This window comes from Eptesicus fuscus, chromosome 7, assembly GCF_027574615.1.
Source record: "Eptesicus fuscus isolate TK198812 chromosome 7, DD_ASM_mEF_20220401, whole genome shotgun sequence".
NCBI classification, from domain to species: domain Eukaryota; kingdom Metazoa; phylum Chordata; class Mammalia; order Chiroptera; family Vespertilionidae; genus Eptesicus; species Eptesicus fuscus.
The window spans coordinates 58,553,979-58,576,257 of record NC_072479.1 but is presented as its reverse complement, the minus strand read 5'-3'; the positions used below and the strand labels follow the sequence as shown (position 1 = coordinate 58,576,257).

The following is a 22,279-nucleotide window of genomic DNA, read 5'->3' as shown; positions in this document are numbered from 1 at the left end:
AGAGGGCCCTTCAACAGGGTGGATAACATTTTCCCCGCAGTAAGCTGGGTATTGTGTTTACATTTGTTCATTTTATTATGCTTCATAACTTACATCTACACTACATCTGTGTGTACTATTTCATAAAAATGTTTTAAACTACAGTAATTTAGAAGGCAACTTAGTAAGGTGTTTTATTTCCTATGGCTTGCCATCTTGAAAATAATAATGGAAGTAATATTACATTCAGATTAGTGACAAAAGTCATAAAATACTTAGTAAATTTAACAGGAAAGGCATAGAATCCACATTTTTAAAATCTTATTGAGAGGTAAAACAGTATCTGAATAAACAGAAAATACTATGTTATTTGATTAAGCCATAATAAATGTGTTCTTTCAGAATTCATGTATAAATGTAATGTGTTTAAATTAGAATCTTTGTAAATCTTTATAGAATTGGACAAAATAAGCTAAAAGTTTACAAGGAAGAAATAAGTATTCAAGAATGGTCAAGAACAGAAAGAGGTTACTGTCTTGTTAAGCATTGAAACATACTCTAAAAAGCCATTGTAATCAACTTGGTATCAGTGAAGGGGGCAAACAATAACATTAGCAAATGGCAGAGAGAGGCCAGAAATCGCCTGTGCTAGTTAAGTACAGTCATTCCTCGGGTTATGTCAGAGATCCGTTCCTACGGCGTGACGTAACGCGATTTTCACCTTAAGTTGGAACCCACCTACATAAGCACCTGTGTCACTCACATGGAGCACATACACAGCAGTAATGAAGTGAAACAGTAAAAAAATTTAAAAGAAAGATAACAATTCCTGACCTTTACTTGTGGTAAATACAGTCCTACCTAATAATAGACAAATATGCAAATTGACCGCACCTTTGCTATGCCCAAGCCACGCCTACCAACCAATCAGGACGAGTATGCAAATTACCCCAACAAAGATGGTGGCTAATTTGCATATCAAGACAGCCTAGAAAGAAGCCAAGAGCTGCAGAAGGGAGCAAAGCTGCGGAGAAGCAAGCAAAGCTGTGGAGAAGCAAGCAAGCCGGGGAGAGGAGAAGGGAGGAGCAGAGGCGGGGCCGGGGGAGAAGGGAGAAAAGCAGGCGGGCTGGCGGAGAAGGCGGGGCGGGGGAGAAGGGAGGAGCATAGGTGGGGCTAGGGGAGAAGGGAGAAAAACAGGGGGGCTGGTGGAGAAGGCGGGGCGGAGGACAAGGGAGGAGAGCAGGCAGGGCGGGGTAGAGTGCAGCAGGAAACCCTATTGCAGGATTTTTCCTGCAACGGGAACGCTAGTAAATAATAAAAAACATATGTACATACATTAAAATGATGGAACTTTTTTTTTTTATAAATACTGTAAATGGGAGATGGCGACGTAACCACAGAACGATGTAAGGCGAGTCCGACGTAACCTGAGGGCTGCCTGTACACTTGTGAAGGATGGCTTATTTAGTAAAAGATACACAATCAGCTCTACATTTGAAAGAAAATTAAATTGGATTCCTATTTTTTTATACCATGAACAAAAGTAATTCTAGATGAATTAAAGACTTGTGAAAATTAAGCAATAAAATTTCTAAGATGAAATTTAGAAATATTTAGTGCATGGCATTTTATTTTATTTTTAAATATATTTTTATTTATTTCAGAGAGGAATGGAGAGGGAGAGAGAGACAGAAACATCAGTGATGAGAGAGAATCATTGATAGGCTGCCTCCTGCATGCCAATCATTGATAGGCTGCCTCCTGCCTCCTGCATGCCTCCTTTTTTGATTCTACTGGGGATTGAGCCCACAACCCGGGCATGTGCCCCTGACCAGAATCGAACCCGGGAACCTTCAGTCTGCAGGCCAACGCTCTATCCACTGAGCCAAGGAAAAGAGAGACTAAAGAGCATTTATGACAGGAGATATAAAAATGAGACATCAAATGGTAGATTACAAAATAATGTAAAAACATTTGAAGGATTAATATGTATAATGAACAGAAAGTTCCTAGGTTGTTTGTCTTTCTAATAATTTCTCATTGTAAAGTGACCAAAAAGTATGAAGGGACAAAGGGTATTCATAAATACGCAATTTACATAAGAGCAGATCCAAAAGACCAACAACAGTTTTGAAAAATGTTCGATCTCATTAGTAGTGAGGAAAATGGAAATTAACAAAAAAAGTCAACATGGCAAAAATCTATGTACCAACATAGAAACATCTTTAAAACAGTTTGGGCATAAAATGAATTGGCAGAACCCTAGCTGGTTTGGCTCAATGGATACAGCATCGGCTTGTGGACTGAAGGGTCCCAGATTCAGTTCCTGTCAAGGGTACATGCCTGGGTTGCGGTCTCGGTCCCAGGTGTGGGGTGTGCAGGAGGCAGCCAATCAATGATTCTCTCATCATTGATGTTTCTATCTCCCTTCCCCCTCTGAAATCAACAAATATACATTTTTTTAAAAATCAAGTGGCAGATAATATCTACAGTACATAGTATACTCAAGTAATACTTTTTACTTCTATCTATCTATCTATATATCTATATATATATATATAAAAAACTTACATGTGACTTGGTAGAAATATTCTAAGGACATATACAAAACTGAGTATCAATCATTGTATTTATTACAGTAAAATGTATTGAAAAAATTATTTTCAATAAGTTAAAATTAATTTGAAGAATAAAATATGAAAATTAATTTAAAGAATCTGTGGGTCAAAAATTAAGCAGAGGACCCCTAAATTTCACTTCTTGGTATTAATCCAAGAGAAATAGGGCATGTTTACAAAGAGACTGGCACAAGAACATGCACAGCAGCTAAAACTAGAAGCAGGCTAACACAATGGATCAACAAATTGTAGTGATATTCATACAGTTAAATATGCCCTAAAATATAAAGGAACAAACCAGCATACAGCAACATGAATGACCCTTAAAAATAAACTGAATAAGCCCTAGCCACTGTTGCTCAGTGGTTGGATTGTCCACCCTGGTATCTGGGTTATGGGTTGGATCCCTGGCCTTGGCCCTGGTCGGGGCAACTGATGGATGTCTCTCTTACGTCAGTGTTTTTCTCTCTCTCCACCCTCCCCCCCCTCCTCACTCTCTACAAATCAGTGACAAAAATATCCTCAGGTGAGGATTAACAACTCAGTGGTTAGAGCTTCGACCCGTGCACCAAAGATCACAGGTTCGATTTTCATAAATATCTAGGTTTCAGTTTCATTCCCCACTCCCAGTTGAGGAGCATGCAGGAGGCGACCAGTCAATGTGTCTCTCGAATCCATGTTTCTCTCTCCCTCTCCCCTCCCTCCCACTCTCTGAAAAGCAATGGAAAAAAATATCCTCAGGTGAGGATTAACAAAGACAAAAGAAATACACTGAAAGAAAGGAGACCACGCACAAGAGTACACATTGTATAACTGTTATATGAAGTTTTAGATTAGGAAAATCTTCATTGATGGTGATAAAATCAGAACAGCAGTTGCTAGAGGAGAGGACTGACCAGAAACAGGCATGAGAGAATTTTCTGGGACAATAAAAATGTTCTGGCCTTGATAGGTGTGTGGACTATATAGGTATATGTATATGCATTTGCCAAAACTAACTTAATTCTACACTTAAGATCTACATTTCATTGTATATAGATAACTTAATTTTTTAAATGAGAAAAAAAAAAAAGATAAGCAGGGAAAATTACTGCAGGGCATTTACCACTTTAAAGAAGGTGAATTTTTTTCTAACATTGTTTTTTTAATGCTTATATTTAGAGAAGCTGCTCGAGAATGTCGCAGAAAGAAGAAAGAATATGTGAAATGCCTGGAAAATCGAGTTGCAGTCCTGGAAAATCAAAATAAAACTCTAATAGAAGAGTTAAAAACTTTGAAGGATCTTTATTCCCATAAAAGTGTTTGATATTTAAGAAAATATTTTGTGGACTTGCCTAAAAATTAAATGGATTTTTTCTTTTTAGTGGAGTTTTATAAATTAAAAGGTCAAAAATGAAGCTTTTATTTAGGCTTTTGCAACTCAAAGATAAATGTCTTATGCAAGAGAACTGGTGACAGAGGATAAAGTGGAAAATGACCTCAAGGAAGACCCTGGCACAACTGGAAACTGTAAAAGGCACACTAAAGCAGGGAGTGAGCCTGCACCAATCTGAGTTTTCTAAACAACAGTAGTCGTCAATGACCCAAAAATGGCAGGTAAAATGACATTTGGTACATTTTCAAAATTAAATCTATTTACCCTATAGGTCTGCATTTCATACTGATTCCTAAAATTTACTTTTTTCAATTGTGTGCGTGTGTGTATTTTATTTCTGCCAATAATTCTAAATTACCAAAAGAAAAACTATACATAACCAAATATAAATAATTATGTGTTCTGATTACATACACTTGTTCTATTGTCAAGTCTTTTAAATGGGTTTTAAGTTTGTTTATTGGACTTGACAGCATTTTGAAGAGTAGATTAAACTATTTTTGAGGCCTTGTCCTAACAGGCATCTAAGGTACATGAATGGGGTGTAGTGTTTTTGTAACATTTATTATCAGAATGGAAAGAAAACTGTTTAAAAGTTTGACACTTTTAAATAGTTGGTTTTTGGGGTAATTCTGGGAATGGTGATTTTCTACAAATACATAGCAGATTGTTTTTTGATTCTATATTCTGTAAGCAGTTGAGTATACATCACTTATTCTGTTGTGCTTTAATAGAATGGAATGTTTACAGGCCCTTGAGGTGATATTAGAGTATTTTTTTAAAAAACTTCTGAAGATGCATACCAAAGTTTTCCAAGAGGATTTTATAATTGATTTAATGTAAGGTTTATCAGATTCTAAAATAGTACAGTTATTAAAGCAATTTTATGCTAGAGACTATTTTGTAATGTAGTGAATGGTACATTTATAAAAGTGACTGTCAATATATTTTTATAGCTAATCTTTATAAATTCTAAAGTTGAGTTTTTAATGATTATTTTAAATGTTTATATAGTTTAGTAAAAAAAATATTTTGCCTCTCAAAGTATCATTTTTATATTATGGGAAGTAAAGTTTCAGATTGGCTAATCTCTGGATTCTAAGTTTTATATACAGTTTTTCCAGAGTTCACAAATGCTGTCAGTGTTTAACTTCTGTATTCCAGTTTCTATACACTTTGAAATTGTACTGCAAAACTATTGTGTGCTTCTTATACAATATGTATCATATTGTTGTCTATGAAATTAAAGGATGTTTGATAAAATTAAGTTTGCTGAATGTAAAATACATTGCTTGATATATAAATGACAAGCTCCTGATAGCCATTCTGTTAATTATACTAAGTATAATGCATTTCTAGTTTTAAAATGAGGATCAATTTACAATTCTGGTCTCCATAACCTATTTTAAGATTTGATTGTATGTTTTGATTTATTCAAAATCAGTTGCAATAAACTAATGAAGTTTTTTGTTCTACAAGTGTTTAGGACATGGTTAAGAAGCCTGTTACACAGAAATATTAACACAGTTGATAAATTTGTATTTAACCCTAATGAAATATTTTATTAATAAGAGCTTTTAAAATTGGACTCCATTTAGTTGGCAGCAGCTTATGAGAAGAAAAAAAGTACAATCACCAGTGGGATTACTTATATCACTATTTATAAAGCCAGAGTCTTAAACTAGTGGTCCATTAGCTTGAAGAATAGGAGGAGGTAAGGGGTCACTGGGTTATATCAAGAGTTTTTTTAACGTAATATATTGGGTAGATGTCATGCTTGGCTGCAATTGAGATAATGTAGTCCTTGGTGCCTTAACAGTTGGGCATCCATAAATATTTGTAAACTCTCCACTACCTACAGACTTCTAGTATAGGGCCTTGCTCACTAGATCAAGTTATACCTTAGTCTTGCTGTATGTAACAGACATGGGAAAGCCACGGAGGATTCTGTTAAGTGCATACCACATTATTCTAGATGTTTTTCTAATTTGAATCCAACGTCAAGCTAATGGAATTTTAAAGGTGATTATAACCCAAACCTGAATTAGAATTCAAAAGTTCAATAGACTAGTGCAATTACTTTCTTAGCTCAGAACACTATATAGATGTATTATCAATTTATATATTATATTGATGGAAATACCTTGCCCATGAATACATCTTGAGCATATAAGATGCTTACATTTTATTGACCAGAGCATGAAGAATGGGCATGTGCTAGAGCTTCAGAAATCTTACTACATTTGTCTTATTTATCCAGAAATTATATCAAAATTGCTGGTTAAACTTGTTCTTCCTCCAGTTAAAATACGTGGACATAGAGAGGATATAAAAATACATATTATGGTTTGGAATTAGTTGTCATAATGGCAATTCACAATCCCAGAGAAGATGCTGTAAATAAAGTGAGTGAAATTTGACTTAAGGACTTGATAGCTATTTCAAAGAAAAGTTGGAGGTATCATGCTACCCGATATCAAACCACACTACAAGGCTAACGCAATCAAAACAGCATATAGACATACAGAAAAATGGAACATAATCAAGATGCCAGAAATAAACCCACACCAATGTGGCCAATTAATATATGACAAAGGAGGCAAGGATATACAATGGGGTAAAGACATCTATTCAATAAATGGTGGTGGGAAAACGGCAGATAATGCACCAATGTGGCAAATTAATATATGACAAAGGAGGCAAGGATATACAATGGGGTAAAGACATCTACTCAATAAATGGTGGTGGGAAAACCGGCAGATATATGCCAAACATGAAACTAGACCACCTTCTTATGCCCTATACAAGAACAAACAAAATGCATTAAACACTTAAATGTAAGACTAGAAACCATAAAACTCCTAGAAGAAAACAGGCAGCAAAATTTCTTGACACCTCTTGGCAATATTTTATCTGATATATCTCAGACAAGGGAGACAAAAGAAAAAATAAATGGGATTACATCAAACTAAAAAGTTTTTGCACAGCAAAGGAAATCAACAAAATGCAAAGACAACCTACTGAATGGAGAAGATACTTGCTACTAGTACATCCAATAAGGAGTTAATACCCAAAATCAATAAAGAACTCGTACAACACAATACCAAAAAAACCCACACACAATCCAATTAAAAAGGGCAGAGGACCTGAATAGACATTTCTCCAGAGGACATACAGATGGCCAATAGCCATATGAAAAGATGCTCAATGTCACTAGTCAGAAAAATTCAAATTCAAATCACAATGAGGTATCACCTGACACCTGCCAAAATGGCTATTACCAATAAACCCAACAAACAACTGAGGGTGAGAAGAAAGGGAACCCTAGTGTACTGTTGGTGGGAATGCAGACTGGTGCAGCCACTATGGAAAACAGTACGGAGGGTCCTTAAAAATTAAAAATGGAACTGTCTTATGACCCTGTTTTGGTTTCCTTTGGATATATATTCTGGGTATATATCCAAAGGAAACCAAAACACCAATTCAAAAGAACATATGCACCCTATGTTCATTGCAGCGTTATTTACAATAGCCAAGCAATGGAAGCAACCCAAGTGCCCATCAACATGGAGTGGATAAAAAAGCTTTGGTACATTTATACAAAGGACTATTACTTGGCCATAAAAAATGATGAAATCTTACCATTTGCGACAACATAGGTAAGGACTATTATGCTCAATGAAATAAGTCAGAGAAAGACAAAGACTATATGATTTCACTTATATGTGTAATCTAAAGAACAAATACATGAACAATTGATGAAGACTCATAGATACAGAGAACAGACTAATGATTGCCAGAGAGGAGGTGGAGGATGGGGTAAAAAAGGTGAAGATTAAAAAGTACAAATTGGTAGTTACAAAATAGTCACAGGGATGCATAGGGAATATAGTCAGTAATGTAATAACTACGTATAGTGCCAAATGGGTACTGGAAATATTCAGGAGGAAAATTTTATAAAATATATGACTGTCTAACCACTGCTATACCCCCAAAACTAATACAAAATAATATTGAATATAAACTGTAATTGAAAAAAAAACAACACCTAGGGATTTGGGATTTTAACCTGGTCTTTAACCATTCAACTTAAATAGTGGTCTCTCCCCCATGCCCACTCCCAAAACACACCTTTATAAAAGTCTAAGGGGTAACTGTCTCTTTTGTGTTCTTCAATATCCCACATTCTAGAGCAGTGCCTACCTGGTTCACAGGAATGCTCCATGTGTATTAAATGAATGAGAGCTTGGGGTTCAAATTCACTAAGACACAGAGGTTTGATACTTTGCCAAGGTCACACAGAAAATAAGACTATGGTTTGGACTTAGGTCTGGTCATCTCCAAAGTTTGTGGTCTTGACCACTAGAATGTACCTTCTTTCTTTTTTGTTTTTTTGAATTTTTTAACCCTCCCCTGAGGATATGTTTTTATTGATTTTAGAGAGAGAGTAACATCAATGTAGGAGAGAAACTTCAATCAGTTGCCTCCTGTATGTGCCCTGACCAGGGATCAACCCCGCAACCTTTTTGGTGTATGGGGCGATGCTGCAACCAACCCAGCCACCTGGCCAGGGCTGCACCTTCTTTCTTGTCTGTGTTGTTGAAGAGTGAATCGCTCTGTTCCGTTGCACAGTAAGTCCTCACATTTTAACGTCAGTGGTTCGGCATATAAACAAGAGTCAGGAGTTAACATCATCTCATCAACATTATAACAGGACAAAGTTGAACAAAAAGTTACTCAAGGACCTGCTGTACCTTTATGCACCTGCTATGAAAGATTTTTTTAAGTGTGTCCACTAGATGGCAACCTCCACTTTAAAATCACAGAATTTTACAAATAAAAGTAAATACATAGAAAACTACACAAGTTAACATATACAATCTTGTATACCCACCATCCAGAATTAATAAGTGTTAACATTTTATCTTTAATTTAGATCATTTTCTTAGTAAAAATGCACAGATGAACTCCCCCCTTCCTCTCCCTAAAGGAAACCACTACAATGAATTTAGTGGGGATCCAGTCCATGTTTTATTTTGTCTGCTTGTTTTTCTTTATATTTACGACACGAGTCCATAAATAAAGATGTCAGATTATAGGATCTTTTTTTAGAAGTTCATAAATGGTCCCTTAATATATCATTCTCTAAGTGAAAGGTCAAGCAGAAAAAAGAAAACAGGGTTTTAGCTATGGTAATTCAATACTTTGTGTTGTTGGTGTTTTTTTGGGGGGGGATGGGGGGAGAAGAGCATTAAAGCCCCACAGACACCTACTTCACAGGCCACCCTACCAATTCCAGGAGACATAGCAGCTCTACCTAATACATAGAAACAAACACAGGGAAGCAGCCAAAATGAGGAGACAAATATTTCACAAATGAAAAAAAAAACAGAATTTTCCAGAAAAGAACGAAATGGAAGCAAGCAAACCACTAGATACAGAGTTCAAAATGATGGTTATAAAGTGACTCAAGGATTTTAATGAGAGCTTTAAGGGACTTTCAAGGATCTAAGTGAGAATTTCAAGAACTTGAGTGAGAACCTCAAAGACATGAAAAAGGACCAGTCAAAAATGAAGCATACACTAACTGAAATAAAGAATGATTTACAGGGATTCAACAGTACAAAAATCAAATCAAATGATTTGGAATATGAGAAAGCAAAAAAAAACCAAAACACCCAATCAGCAGAGCAAAAAGAAAAAAGAATCCAAAAATATGAACACAGTATAAGGAGCCTCTGGGACAACTTCAAGCTTACCAACATTCGTATCATGGGGGTACCGTAAGGAGAAGAGATAGAGCAAGAAATTGAAAACCTATTTGAGGGAATAATGACAGAAAATTTCCCCTACCTGATGAAAGAAATAGACTTATAAGTTCAGGAAATGCAGAGAGTCCCAAACAAGAGGAACTCAAAGAGGACCAACCAAGACACATAATTAAAATGCCAAGGGTTGAAGACAAAGACAGAATCTTAAAAGCTGCAAGAGAAAAGCAGTTAGTTACCTACAAAGGAGCGCCCATATGGCTGTCAGCTGATTTCTCAACAGAAATGTTGCAGGCCAGAAGGGAGTGGCAAGAAATATTCAAAGTGATGAACAGCAAGAACCTATAACCAAGATTACTCTACCCAGCAAAACTATCATTTAGAATTGAAGGTCAGACAAAGGGCTTCACAGATAAGAAAAAGCTAAAGGAGTTCATCACCACCAAACCAGTATTATATGAAATGCTGAAAGGTATTCTTTAAGAAGAAGAAGAGTTAAAAAATATATATGAACACTAAAATGGCAATAAATACATATCTATCAACAACTGAACCTGAAAATCAAAATAAAAGAACGAGGAATCTAATGAACAAAATAAACTGATGAATAAAATAGAACCAGAGGCATAGAAACATGCAATAAATGGACGAATCTCAGAGGGAAGGGGGTTGGGGGGTGGGAAGAGATTAACCACACATCCTATATGCATGTATGCATTACCTATGGACACAGACAATAGGTGGTGAAGGCCTGGAGTGAGCGGGAACCATGTGGAGGGGGCAATGGGGAGAAAAAGGGGGGACATCTGTAATATGGCATTTTTTAGAGAAGGTGATAGTGCGTCTTCTCTATGAATCAGCAGTCTCAAACTGGGATACATTCCAGAGAAACTCATGCTTGTATGCATAATAGTATTAGTTGTAATACCAGATATCTGAAAACAATTTAAGCATCCATTAATAATTCTGATGTAGATAAATATATTATGGCATTTATACACCATGTGTGGTAAAAATAAATGAATTATAGCTATAGATAACTATAGGAATGAATGTCAAGAACCTAACACTAAATTAAACAAAGCTAGCTGCAAAAGAAAAGTCATTGCATGCTTCAATTTATATAAAGTTCAAATACATGCAAAACTAAACAATATATTGTTTAGAGCAGTGTTATCCAATAGAATTCTTCAATGATGCAAATATTCCATAATTTGATGTTCAGCATGGTAACCTAATGAGCACTTAAAATATAGCTAATGTGACTGAGGAAATAAATTTTTATTTTATTTATTTATTTTTGATTTTTTATTTTATTTAAATTTAAATTGTCAACTGTGCCTAGTGGCTAATATATAGTACTGCCAGGTTTATAAAGAGAATCAATGGAATAATAAATACAAAATTCAGAATATTGGTTAGTTCTAAGATAAAGAGAAAGAGATAGAATAGGGAGGGGTACACAGGGAATTTCAAAAGTAACAACAACATTCTTTTTCTTAAATGAGTATCCTTGTATTGTTATCCTTTAAACTGTACGTATATTGTGCTATAAATATTATTTCCTATGGGTTAAATATTTATTAAAACAAAAATAGTGAATGAAGTGGTAGGTACATGAATGTTTATATTGTTATTACTTCAAGTCTACATAATAAAATATTTTATTAAAAAGATATCTAGGCTCGGTTGGTTGGAGCATCGTCCCATACACCAAAAGGTTGCAGGTTGGATCTCCAGGGTGCTTACAGGAGGCAACTGATCAATGTTTCTCTCTCTTTCTCTCCCTCCCCTCTCTCTCTAAAATCAATAGTTTAAAAAATATATATCCTCGGGTGAGGATTAAAAGTATATCTATTTCTAGCACTAACTCAGATGTGCTCTAAGTGGAGCAGGGGACTCGAAGAAAGAATAAAGTCTCCCCCAACTCCAGACCCAGTCAATCCCGCCCCCATCGGAACACGTACCCAGCCACCACTGGGCCCCCCTCCGAGCTAAATCCCTGGGCAAATGTAACGGAGAAACTAAAACAAGAAAATTAAACAAAGCCAAACAGTTTGGGCAGCTTGCAGCCAGCTTGTGAATTGCAATACAATACCTTATCTTCCCCAACCAAGGACATTTGAGAGCAAATGGTTTATACCTCTCCTCCCCAACCAGAGAATGCATAGCTTACATCACCCTGCCTGGGAAAACAGACGACAAAGACCAATTAATGACATTGTGCCAGCTACACTCAAGGACAGATGAAGTCAAGCAACAAATAACAAAAAACCCATTAAGGCCAGACAGACCTAAAAAAATAAAACAGTAAAACAGACCAAAGAATAATCCAAAACTCCCCTAAACAACTATTTTGATACATCAGCAGATTAAAAATGCACCTGGACAGCTGACAAAACTCTCCCCTAATATTCTTACCTGCAGAAAAAAAAAAGGGGGCGGGGGACAAAAAGACCCCAGGACAAAGACTCAATGCTAGCTCACTCTAGCACACTCATGTCCCTTCCCGGGCGTGAACTTTTTATTCCTAAACTCTAAGGATCCGCAAGAGACTTGCAACCAGGGGGCACATGGGCAGCAGTGGCTCAACCCAGGCTCACCCCCTGAATCTGTCTCCAAAGGCCTTTTTCTCTGACTTCCTCGTGAGCTGGCAGCAGCCCCGTCTGGCTCACTTCTTTCCTGTAACAGTGCTAGAGCCAAAGCAGAGCAGCGCCCGGCTCTCCCTGCTGCTTCTTCACCCTGAGTCCTTCCTGGGTTCCACTGTCCCCAGCTTTAACCAACGTACTCTTAACCCCATGTCGATTCATGCTGGGAATCTTTCCTAATGAAGTCAAGACCCCACACACTACAGGCCGGCCTGACACAGATGTGCTCTGGGCTGGTCCCTGTTGGGTAACACTTGTCAATGTAAGAAACAGTCAAACCCGGGTAAGATTCCTCAGGGAAGGAACAACCTAAGACAGGCACAGTCGCATAGGGGCCATCAGGAGAGAACTTGGGGGTCAACAGAGGTGGGGCACAGACCTTCACCCCCCCAAGTTTGCAGGGGCCTGAACCCTCACCCCTGCTGAGGGAGATCTCCTGCCCCCATGGCTGCTCAGCTTCGCATGCCCAGCTCAAATCGGGACCCAGGTAACAGAAACATGGCTGACAGCAGATGCCCTCTCACTGCAACAAGACTTGATGGAGATGTCTTGCACCCATGATCTGGGGAACTGGGGTCTATGATATCTAAATCCAGCCTAGCACCAGGAATGCTCTGGGCCTACTTAAGAAGGCAAATAATCCTCTCCACTAATAATTACAGGGAAAAACAAGATAGTTGTTACAGTATTAAATTTGACAGTAAAATAGTAGTCAAGTTTTCAGACTAATTTAAATTGGCCAATAAAAATAAGCAAATACTCTAGAAAAATGAATTGTACTGGACAAAAAAGCTGTTCCTAAAGTGTTAACTAAAATTTTTATTGGTAGTTCATCTCATGGTAAAATTGCATAACATATAATGAACCTAAAGCAGTCACATTTTAGTGCAAAAAAGTAAAATTTAAAAGCTATCAAGAGTACAGCATAAAATTTCCAAAAGCCTCCCAATATTTAAACCAAAATAGGGGGGATAGAAGAATATCATGTAAGGAAAAATATCCTGTAAATAAATTACATCTAGAAAATTTTTACTTTAGAAAATTAACTTTCATTTGTAATGCTAACAACAAGACACCCAGGTAAAACATACATGGTGTCAAAACAAACCAAAGGAAAATCGTTTGGGCAAAAAAATGAAAAAGGATCGCAAGTCAAATTTATAGAAAATATTCCTTTATTAACTTTTGGTCGAGAATATGTTTGTATATTTTCAGAAAACAACTCCGAGACCATGTGGATTCCTGCAACAGAGAGGAATTGACAGGAGTGCTCCAGCCATGAAGTCAGAAGAGAAACAGTCTAGAGATGGAAGACGCTGACCATGCCTTACCATACTAGCAGTCACCAGATGTGCGTCACTGCAGATTGCCCAGGACCAAACCAGAGAGGGTCGGACCTGCATTACCACCATTTGTCCACCATCCAGAACTGAAATATCATTGCTGTTATGAACACATAAACAACTGTTGGACATAGAAATCGGGACTCAAAAGAACTGTTGGCCCAGAAAGAAACTCACTATAGACTGATTCATTTGCCTCTCAGCATAACCATTATTGCTTGTCTCATTTTCGGTTCCTATAAGTGTATTCCTAGTATCACATGAGCTCACTCATCTAGGGGAAATGCTGAACAACATAGACTGAAGAACAAGAACAGCATTGATCAGACTGTCAGACCTCAGAGGAAGGTAGGGGAGGGTGGGGACAAGGGAGATAGATCAACCAAAGGACTTGTGTGCTTGCATATGAGCCTAACCAGTGATCACGGACAACAGGGGGATGGGGGCATGCGTGTGTGTGTGGGGGGGGGTTGGGATGGGAATGGGGGTGGAGGGTTGATGACAAATATGTGATACCTTAATCAATAAAGTAATTAAAAAATAATAAAATAAATAAATAAATAAAATAATAAAAAAAAGAAACAGTCAAACCTGTGAAGAATTTTGGTGAGTTTGTTTGAGCCAAATTGTGGAAAAATGCTGGGAAAAAACATCTCAACGGGTTAAGATAATGTTCCAAAGAATGGTAGTTTTGCATTTTATATATTACAATCAAAAGAGGAGACCTGTGTGGGTTACATGAAACCCGTTGGCGAGAGATTAGGGAAGCGGAGAAAGCAATGCGGGGAAATCTCTGGGAGTGGATGAAAAGTAAAACCATAGACAAGCTTCTCTGACAGAGGAACAGGAAAGTTAACAGTCAACAATCAACTCAATAACCATGAGGGGGTCTGTGGTGCCCGGGCTTTGAGAGGTCCTGAAAAAGGGAAGTTGCTTTGACATTCAGAGATATGTTATTGTAGATGCAAAAAGATAATAGACGCCGAAACCGGTTTGGCTCAGTGGATAGAGCGTCGGCCTGCGGACTCAAGGGTCCCGGGTTCGATTCCGGTCAAGGGCATGTACCTTGGTTGCAGGCACATCCCCAGTAGGGGGTGTGCAAGAGGCAGCTGATCGATGTTTCTCTCTCATCGATGTTTCTGGCTCTCTATCCCTCTCTCTTCCTCTCTGTAAAAAATCAATAAAATATATTTAAAAAAAAAAAAGATAATAGACGCTGTTAGGGTAACGATTGACCTTTGTCGGGGAAGATGCCGGCCTAGGACATGACTACCACCATAAACTGCTTTTAGTTAAAAAGTGTTCATTTCAGCCCTAGCTGGTTTGGTTCAGTGGATACAGTGTCGGCGTGCGGACTGAAGGGTCCCAGGTTCCATTCCAGTCAAGAGCACATGCCCGTGCATGGGAGTTGGGGGGGGGGAGGGCGGGGCAATGGTAAGATATGTACACATATAATACCTTAATAAAAAAATGAAAAAAAAAGTAAACAATATTCATAGAAAATACTAAAAAAAAAAGCGCACATGTCTGGGTTGCAGGCTCCCCGGCCCTGGTGGGGAGGAGGGGCATGCAGGAGGCAACCAATCAATGTGTCTCTCTCACATCAGTGTTTCTCTCTGTCTCTTCCTTTCCCTTCCACTCTCTCTACAAATCAATGGAAAAAATATCCTCGGGTGAGGATTTAAAAAAAAAGCAAGTGTTCATTTCAGACCATCCTTTGTGGTGACTTTAGGTCTCTGAGTTTGCAAGGCTGCCACACAGGCCTTCCCTGAGCTTGTCAGGTCAGCACATGGCCCCTTTCGTCCACACATTTCAATGGTAGGAGAAACAAGATGTATTATCTGTCGCTGCATAACAAATTATTCCAAAACTCAGTGGCTTAAAACAACAAAAATTTGTTATTTCACACTTTCTGTGGGTCAGGAATCTTGAGTGTGGCTCAGTGGGGTGCCTGGCTTAAGGTCTCTCATAAGGTTGCGGTTAGGACGTTAGCCAGAACTATGGTCTCATTCGAAGGTTTGACAGGGGAAGAGGTGCTTCCCAGCTCACGCGTGCTGTGTTGTAGGAGTTAGTTCTTTGTGGGCTGTTGGATTGAGGACTCTAGTTCCTCGTTGGTAGGGCTGGAGGCCATGCCCTAGGGCCATAGGGTCATTCACAACATGGCAGCCTGCTTCCCTCAGAGCAGGAGAGCTAGAGAGAATGTTCAAGCATAAGTCACAATCTTTTTGGAATATAATGAACAACATAAACTGATGAACAAAAACAGATCCAGAGACAGAGAAGCATTGATCAGACCGTCAAACCTCAAAGGGAAGGTAGGGGAAGGTGGGGGTCAGGGGGAGAGATCAACCAAAGGACTTGTTTGCGTGCATATGAGCATAACCAATGGACACAGACACCAGGGGGGTGAGGGCATGAGTGGGGGTGGGGGGGAATGGGGAGATAAGGACTCATATGTAATACCTTAATCAATAAAGAAAAAAATAAAAAAATAAGTCACAATCTTTTGATAACCTAATATTGGAAGTAATAGGCCATCATCTCTATCACTATTTGCTAGAAGCATGGGTGCTAAATCCAGCTAACAGTAAGGGGAGGGGACTAAACCAGGCTGTGAATACAGGAGACAGGGCTGATCGGAGGCCATTCTGGAGGCTGCCTACTGCCCCAGAGTATACTTGTCTGCTTATGGCAGTGATCCACAAAGAAAGGACGTGACAGTGCAGGAGAGAAGGGAGAAGACCTAGACGAGGCAGAAGAAATCCAGGCACAGGACTTTGTGGTTACCGGCCCACTGTGTTTTTCACTGCCTCCTCATGGCCTGGCTGCACGCACCTCTTTTTGATCATATCCTGATGTGTCTAAACAAATCTGCTGTGTCTCTGTTACCCATCACAGCAAGATTCGTCATCTTGCCCTGCTTATAAAGCCATACCCAATCTGGTCATATCCCCCCCCCCCCCCACCACACCCACACCACACACACACACACACCCAACTGTGCTTCCCTTTCAAGCATCACCTCCCACTAAAATATCTGGGGAACAGGAAATGTGTTTCTTGTCTGCCCCTGGGTCAGTTTCATGCTGCAACTTGTTGCTCCAATATCACTTGGCTATCATTGACTTCAGCTCAGCCCGAAGCATCTATTCCCTTTCTCACCTGAAAGCCCCAATAGCCTCCTTTGATTTGATGCTGTCAACCATGACAGTCTCAGAGGGTTGATGCAACAAGATGGCTGTCCTTTCACTGACCCCTACTTTAATTCCCCACAGTGTGACATACCTCCCAGACTACCACAGCCCACACTGCTCCCTTGTTAATGAAGGTGTGGGGTTAACAGAGGCAATCTTAGGAACAAAACAAGATAGCAATAAGATAATTAAAACCAGACATCAGATTCCATTGTTCTTAAAAATCCTGGGTCAACCCACCATGATGAAACTCTCACAGACATATTTTTGGCTCAGACCTGGCCATCTGCCCTGTTGTTGGACTGCAGGCTGCCTGCTTCTTTCCTCCCTCTTGTCCAGCTTGCTTTGCACACTGAAAGTTTTCTTTTCATTATGCTGAGCAATCAGCAGCCTTACCCTAAGTATGAAGCAGGTTACAGGCCTACTACTGCATATCCCAAAACCATATTAAATGATCTGCTAAAGGGAAGAAGGCCCACACATGGTGATTCTGGACTCAAAAGAGAATCAAATCAAATGCAAAACCAAGAACAAGCCTTCAACTTAGTGTCTTTTCTCTAACACATCCTGGTCAAAAAATGTGAAGACATGGTTTCCTCAGTCTCTGTAAGATAACAGAACAGTAATAATAATAAGAAAAACTCCTTCTGATCAAGATGGTGGAGCAGGTAGAGGTTATGATTGCCTCTTCCCACAATCACACCAAATTTACAATTAAATTTTATAACAACTAAAACTGAGTACCACCTGAAGACTAGCTGAACAGAATTCTTATAACTAAAGATATAAAGAAGCCACATGAGACTAATCAGGTGGAGATGCAGAACCAGCAGTTCCCACACCCACGGTATGGCAGCTAAGAATCGGGAGGGAGCCCGACCGGGTTGCTCAGTTGGTTGGAGCATCGTCCTGTACATCAGAAAGGTTGCAGGTTCGATTCCTGGTCAGGGCACATACCTAGGTTGCAGGTTCACTCCCCATTTGGGGTACGTATGGGAAGCAATTGATCGATGTTTCTCTCTTTCCCCCTTCCTCTCTCTCTTACCCAATAAATATATCCTCAGGTGAGAATTAAAAAAAGAAGAAGTATCAGGAGGGATCTCTCAGTTGCAGGAGTCACCTCTGAGAAGTGGGGAGGTCCCAGCCCCATATCTGGCTCCCCAGCCCAGGGCATCAGTGCTGAGAGGAGGAGTCCCCATAACATCTGGCTATGAAAACCAGCAGGGATTGCACCCAAGAAAGACAAAGGGCTGCTAGATCAAAGGGTTGCTTTTAAAGGACCCACACACAGACTCACTCGCTCACAGACTCACTAGCTCTAAGCTCCAGCACAGGGGCAACAGCTCAAAAAGCACTTGAGATATAAGGGGAGGAACTAAATTGACTAACTTCAGGGTGAGGGCTGGAGGGACAGGGAATGGGCCAACTCTCCACTCTTTCTACGATGGAAGCACTGGCAGGTGCCTTTGTTAAGCTCTTCTCCCACCCAGCTGGCCTGGTACAGGTAGGCACCAAACCTGTGCTCTCCATTAACCTGATTACACCGTTCATCCCATCCAGATGATACCCTGAGACCTCACCCCACCGAACTTGCTCACCAGGCCCAAGCCTCTTCTAGTAGCTCCTATACAGGAGTCGTCACCTTGGCTAACAATGAGGATTTTCCTAAAATCTCTCAAAGGCCCACATACTGAAACAAGCACAGCCAGCTACCGTATGCCTTGCAGCTCTTGCTAAGCAGCCCCAGCCCAGCACAAAGAGTGAGTGATTGATCTCAACTTGCATTGTAAATCCCTTTAAGTGGCCCCAAGGTTGGCATAAGCAACAGACTATGTCGGTCTAGAACATAAATAGCTTCAACTAAGTGGCCACAAACCCAGCACAAGTGGTGGCTGAACTTGACCTGCACTGCAGCCCCTCCCAAGAGGCTCCAGAACCAACAGTGGCTGGCTTTAGACCATATGAGAGCACCGCCCAACTAGGTCCACCAACAACACACCTGAAGGGAAAACTTGGCAGGCACCTGAGCCCCACTAAAGCAGCGCCTGCTCTGTGGGGCCAGTACCTGCACAACAGCTCATCTGCTATAGTCACAGCCATCCCTCATGGCCCGTCGGCCCGAGGGTCAACCCCACTCTTTTGCATCAACAGCAGTAGAGGCCCAACTACAACAGGGGGACATACACAACCCCCACAGAGGACTACCTGTAGCACCCAGCTCAGGGGACCAGGGAGAATGCACCACTGGTCCCAATAGGACACCTTCTAGTACATAAGGCCACTCTGTCAGGGTGAGGGCTGGAGGGACCAGGAGATGTAAGAGAGTTACCTAATACACAGAAACAAACATATGGAGTCAGTTAAAATGAGGAGAAAAAGAAATCTGTCCCAAATGGAAGAGCAGGACAAAGCTCCAGAATAAGAACTAAGTAAAATGGAGGTAAGCAATCTACCAGAAGTTCAAAACCCTGGTTATAACTTAGAGGAAGAATAGATGAACTCAGTGAGAACTTCAACAAAGAGAAACAAAAGAATAAAAAAGAAGCAGCTAAAACTGAAGAACACAACAACTGACATGAACAAAATCAGACAGACACTCCAAAAAAAATAGAGAATTATAGGTCAATATCCCTGATGAACATAGATGGAAAAATCCTCAACAAAAATATTAGCAACATGTCCTGGTTGGGTAGCTAGGTTGGTTAGAGCGTCGTCCCAATACGCCAGGGTTGTGGGTTCAGTCACTGGTCAAGGCTCATACAAGAGTCAACAAAGGAATGCATAAATAAGTGGAACAACAGCCCGGCGAACTGGCTCAGTGGTTGAGTATTGACCTATGAACCTGGAGGTCACAGTTCAATTCCTGGTCTGGGCATGTGCCAAAGTTGCAGGCTTTATCCCCAGTAGGGAGCATGCAGGAGGCAGCCAACCAATGATTCTCATCGTTGATGTTTCTATCCCTCTTTCCCTCTCTGTTCCTCTCTCTGAAATAAAATTTTTTTAAACTTTTTTTTTAAGGATAAAAAAATCTTACAAAGTGGGGATAGAGAGAACATGCCTCAATTAACCAAGGAAGTAAAGACCTATACTCAGAAAACTATAAGACTTTGAAGCAATTGAAAAGATACAAATAAATGTAAGCATATACCATGCTTAACATCGTTAAAATGTCCATATTACCCAAAGTAGTCTATAGATTTAATGCAATCTCTATTAAAATACCAATAGCATTTTTCACAGAACTATAACAACCAAACCAAAAATTTATATGGAACTACAAAGACCCCGTATAGCAAAAATAACCTTGAGAAAGAAGAACAAAGTTGGAGGTATCATGCTACCTGATATCAAAATACAAGGCTATAGTAACCAAAACGGCATGGTACTGGCTGTTTTGATTACTAAAATAAGACACATAGGTCAATGGAACAGAACAGAGAGCCCAGAAATAAACCCACAAACTAGAGAGGAACATACAATGGAGTAAAGACAGTCTCATCAATAAATAGTGTTGGGCAAACAAATGAAACTAAACCACTTTCTTACACCATATACAAAAATAAACTCTAAAAGAAAAAAATAAACTCAAAATGGATTAAAGACTTACACAGAAGATCTGAACCCATAAAACTACTAGAAGAAAACACAGGCTATAAACTCTGTGACATCGCTCTTAGCAATATCTTGTTGTATATATGTCTGCTCAGGTGAGGGAAACAAAAGAAAAAAGTAAGCAATTGGCACTACATCAAATTTAAAAGTTTTTACATAGTGAAGGGCCATCAACAAAATGAAAAGACTACCTATTGAATGGGAGAAGATATTTGCCAATGAGACATCCAATAAGCAGTTAATATCCAAAATATATAATTGGTGCAGCCATTATGGAAAACAGTATAGAGGGTCCTCAAAAAATTAAATAAAGAACTACCATATAAATACTTCTGGGTATTTATCCAAAGAAATTCAAAACACTAATTCAAAAATTATATGCACTCCTATGTTCATTATTTACAGTAGCCAAGATATGGAAGCAACCTCAATGTCCATCCACAGATAAGTCGATAAAGAAGATGTGGCACATATATACAATGGAACACTATTCTGCCATAAAAAGAATGAAATCTTACCATTTGTAACAACATAGATGGACCTAGAGGGTATTATACTAAGTGAAATAAGTCAGAGAAAGACCAATCCCATATGATTTCATTTATATATGCAATCTTTTTAAAAAAATATATTTTATTGATTTCTTACAGAGAGGAAGGGATAAGGATAGAGAGTTAGAAACATCGATGAGAGAGAAACATCGACCAGCTGCCTCCTGCACACCTCCTACTGGGGATGTGCCCTCAACCAAGGTACATGCCCTTGACCGGAATCGCACCTGGGACCTCTCAGTCCGCAGGCCGACGCTCTATCCACTGAGCCAAACCGGTCAGGGCTATATATGCAATCTAAAAAACAAAATAAACAAACAAAACAGAAACAACCTCATAGATACAGAGGAAAACTGATGGTTGCCATATGGAAGGGGTGTTGAGGGGACTAGTAAAAAATGTGAAAAGGATTAAGAAGTAAAAATTGCCAGTTATAAAAATAGTCGCGGGAATGTAAAGTACAGCACAGGGAAGATCGTCAACAATATATTAACTACATAGGGTGTCAGAGGGGTAGTAGACTATCAGGGTGATAACTTTATAATCTATCTAAATGTCTAATCACTATGTTGTGCCCTTAAAAGTAATATAATATTGCATGTCAACTGAAATAAAAACAATAAATTACACATACACATATTGCATTATACTTGATCTTAGCCAAAAGGTCGAGAAACAACAGTGACATTGATGGTTAATTTTATGTGTCAACTTGACTTGGCTAAGGGATGTCCAGATGGCTGGTAAAATAATATTTCTGGTTGTGTCTGTTAGTTCATTTTTGGAAGAAATGAGCATTTGAATTAGTAGACTGAGTAAGGAAGATGTGCCCTCACCAATGTGGGTGGTTGTCATACAATCCAATCAACTGAGTGTCCAAATAAAATGGTGAAGAAGAGGCAAACTCTCCCTTTCTTCTTGAGTTGAGACATCCATCTCTCCTGTCCTCAGACATCAGAGCTCCTGATTCTCCAGCTTTTGGAGTGGGACTGAACTATACCACTGGTTTTCCTAGTTCTCCATCTTGCAGATGGCATGCTGTGCAACTTCCAGCCTCGATAATGGTGTGGGCCAATTCCCATAATAAATCTCCTCTTATATATCTCTACGTGTCCTATTGGTTCTATTTCTCTGGAGAAATGCCTGGGTACACATTATTGACCTTAAAAAAATGAAAGCTATTCTACCAGC

General features: G+C 39.3%; 1 protein-coding gene and 1 long non-coding RNA gene across 6 annotated transcripts in view; one reads left to right on the top strand and one right to left on the bottom strand.

Moving 5' to 3' along the window:
- Positions 1 to 5,239, top strand: part of ATF1 (activating transcription factor 1) — a 69,601-nt gene extending 64,362 nt beyond the window's left edge. For 4 of the 5 annotated variants that reach the window (XM_008140673.3, XM_028144364.2, XM_028144367.2 and 1 more), the window contains one exon: positions 3,759 to 5,239. In XM_008140673.3, coding sequence (XP_008138895.1) covers positions 3,759 to 3,903 — 145 coding nt within the window. In that variant the 3' untranslated portion in view covers positions 3,904 to 5,239. Of the gene's footprint in view, positions 1 to 3,123; positions 3,179 to 3,758 lie in introns of all 5 variants that reach the window. The other variant, XR_008556612.1, reaches the window with a different exon arrangement.
- Positions 1 to 22,279, bottom strand: part of LOC129149796 (uncharacterized) — a 73,038-nt gene that overhangs the window by 49,561 nt on the left and 1,198 nt on the right. The window lies entirely within an intron of this gene.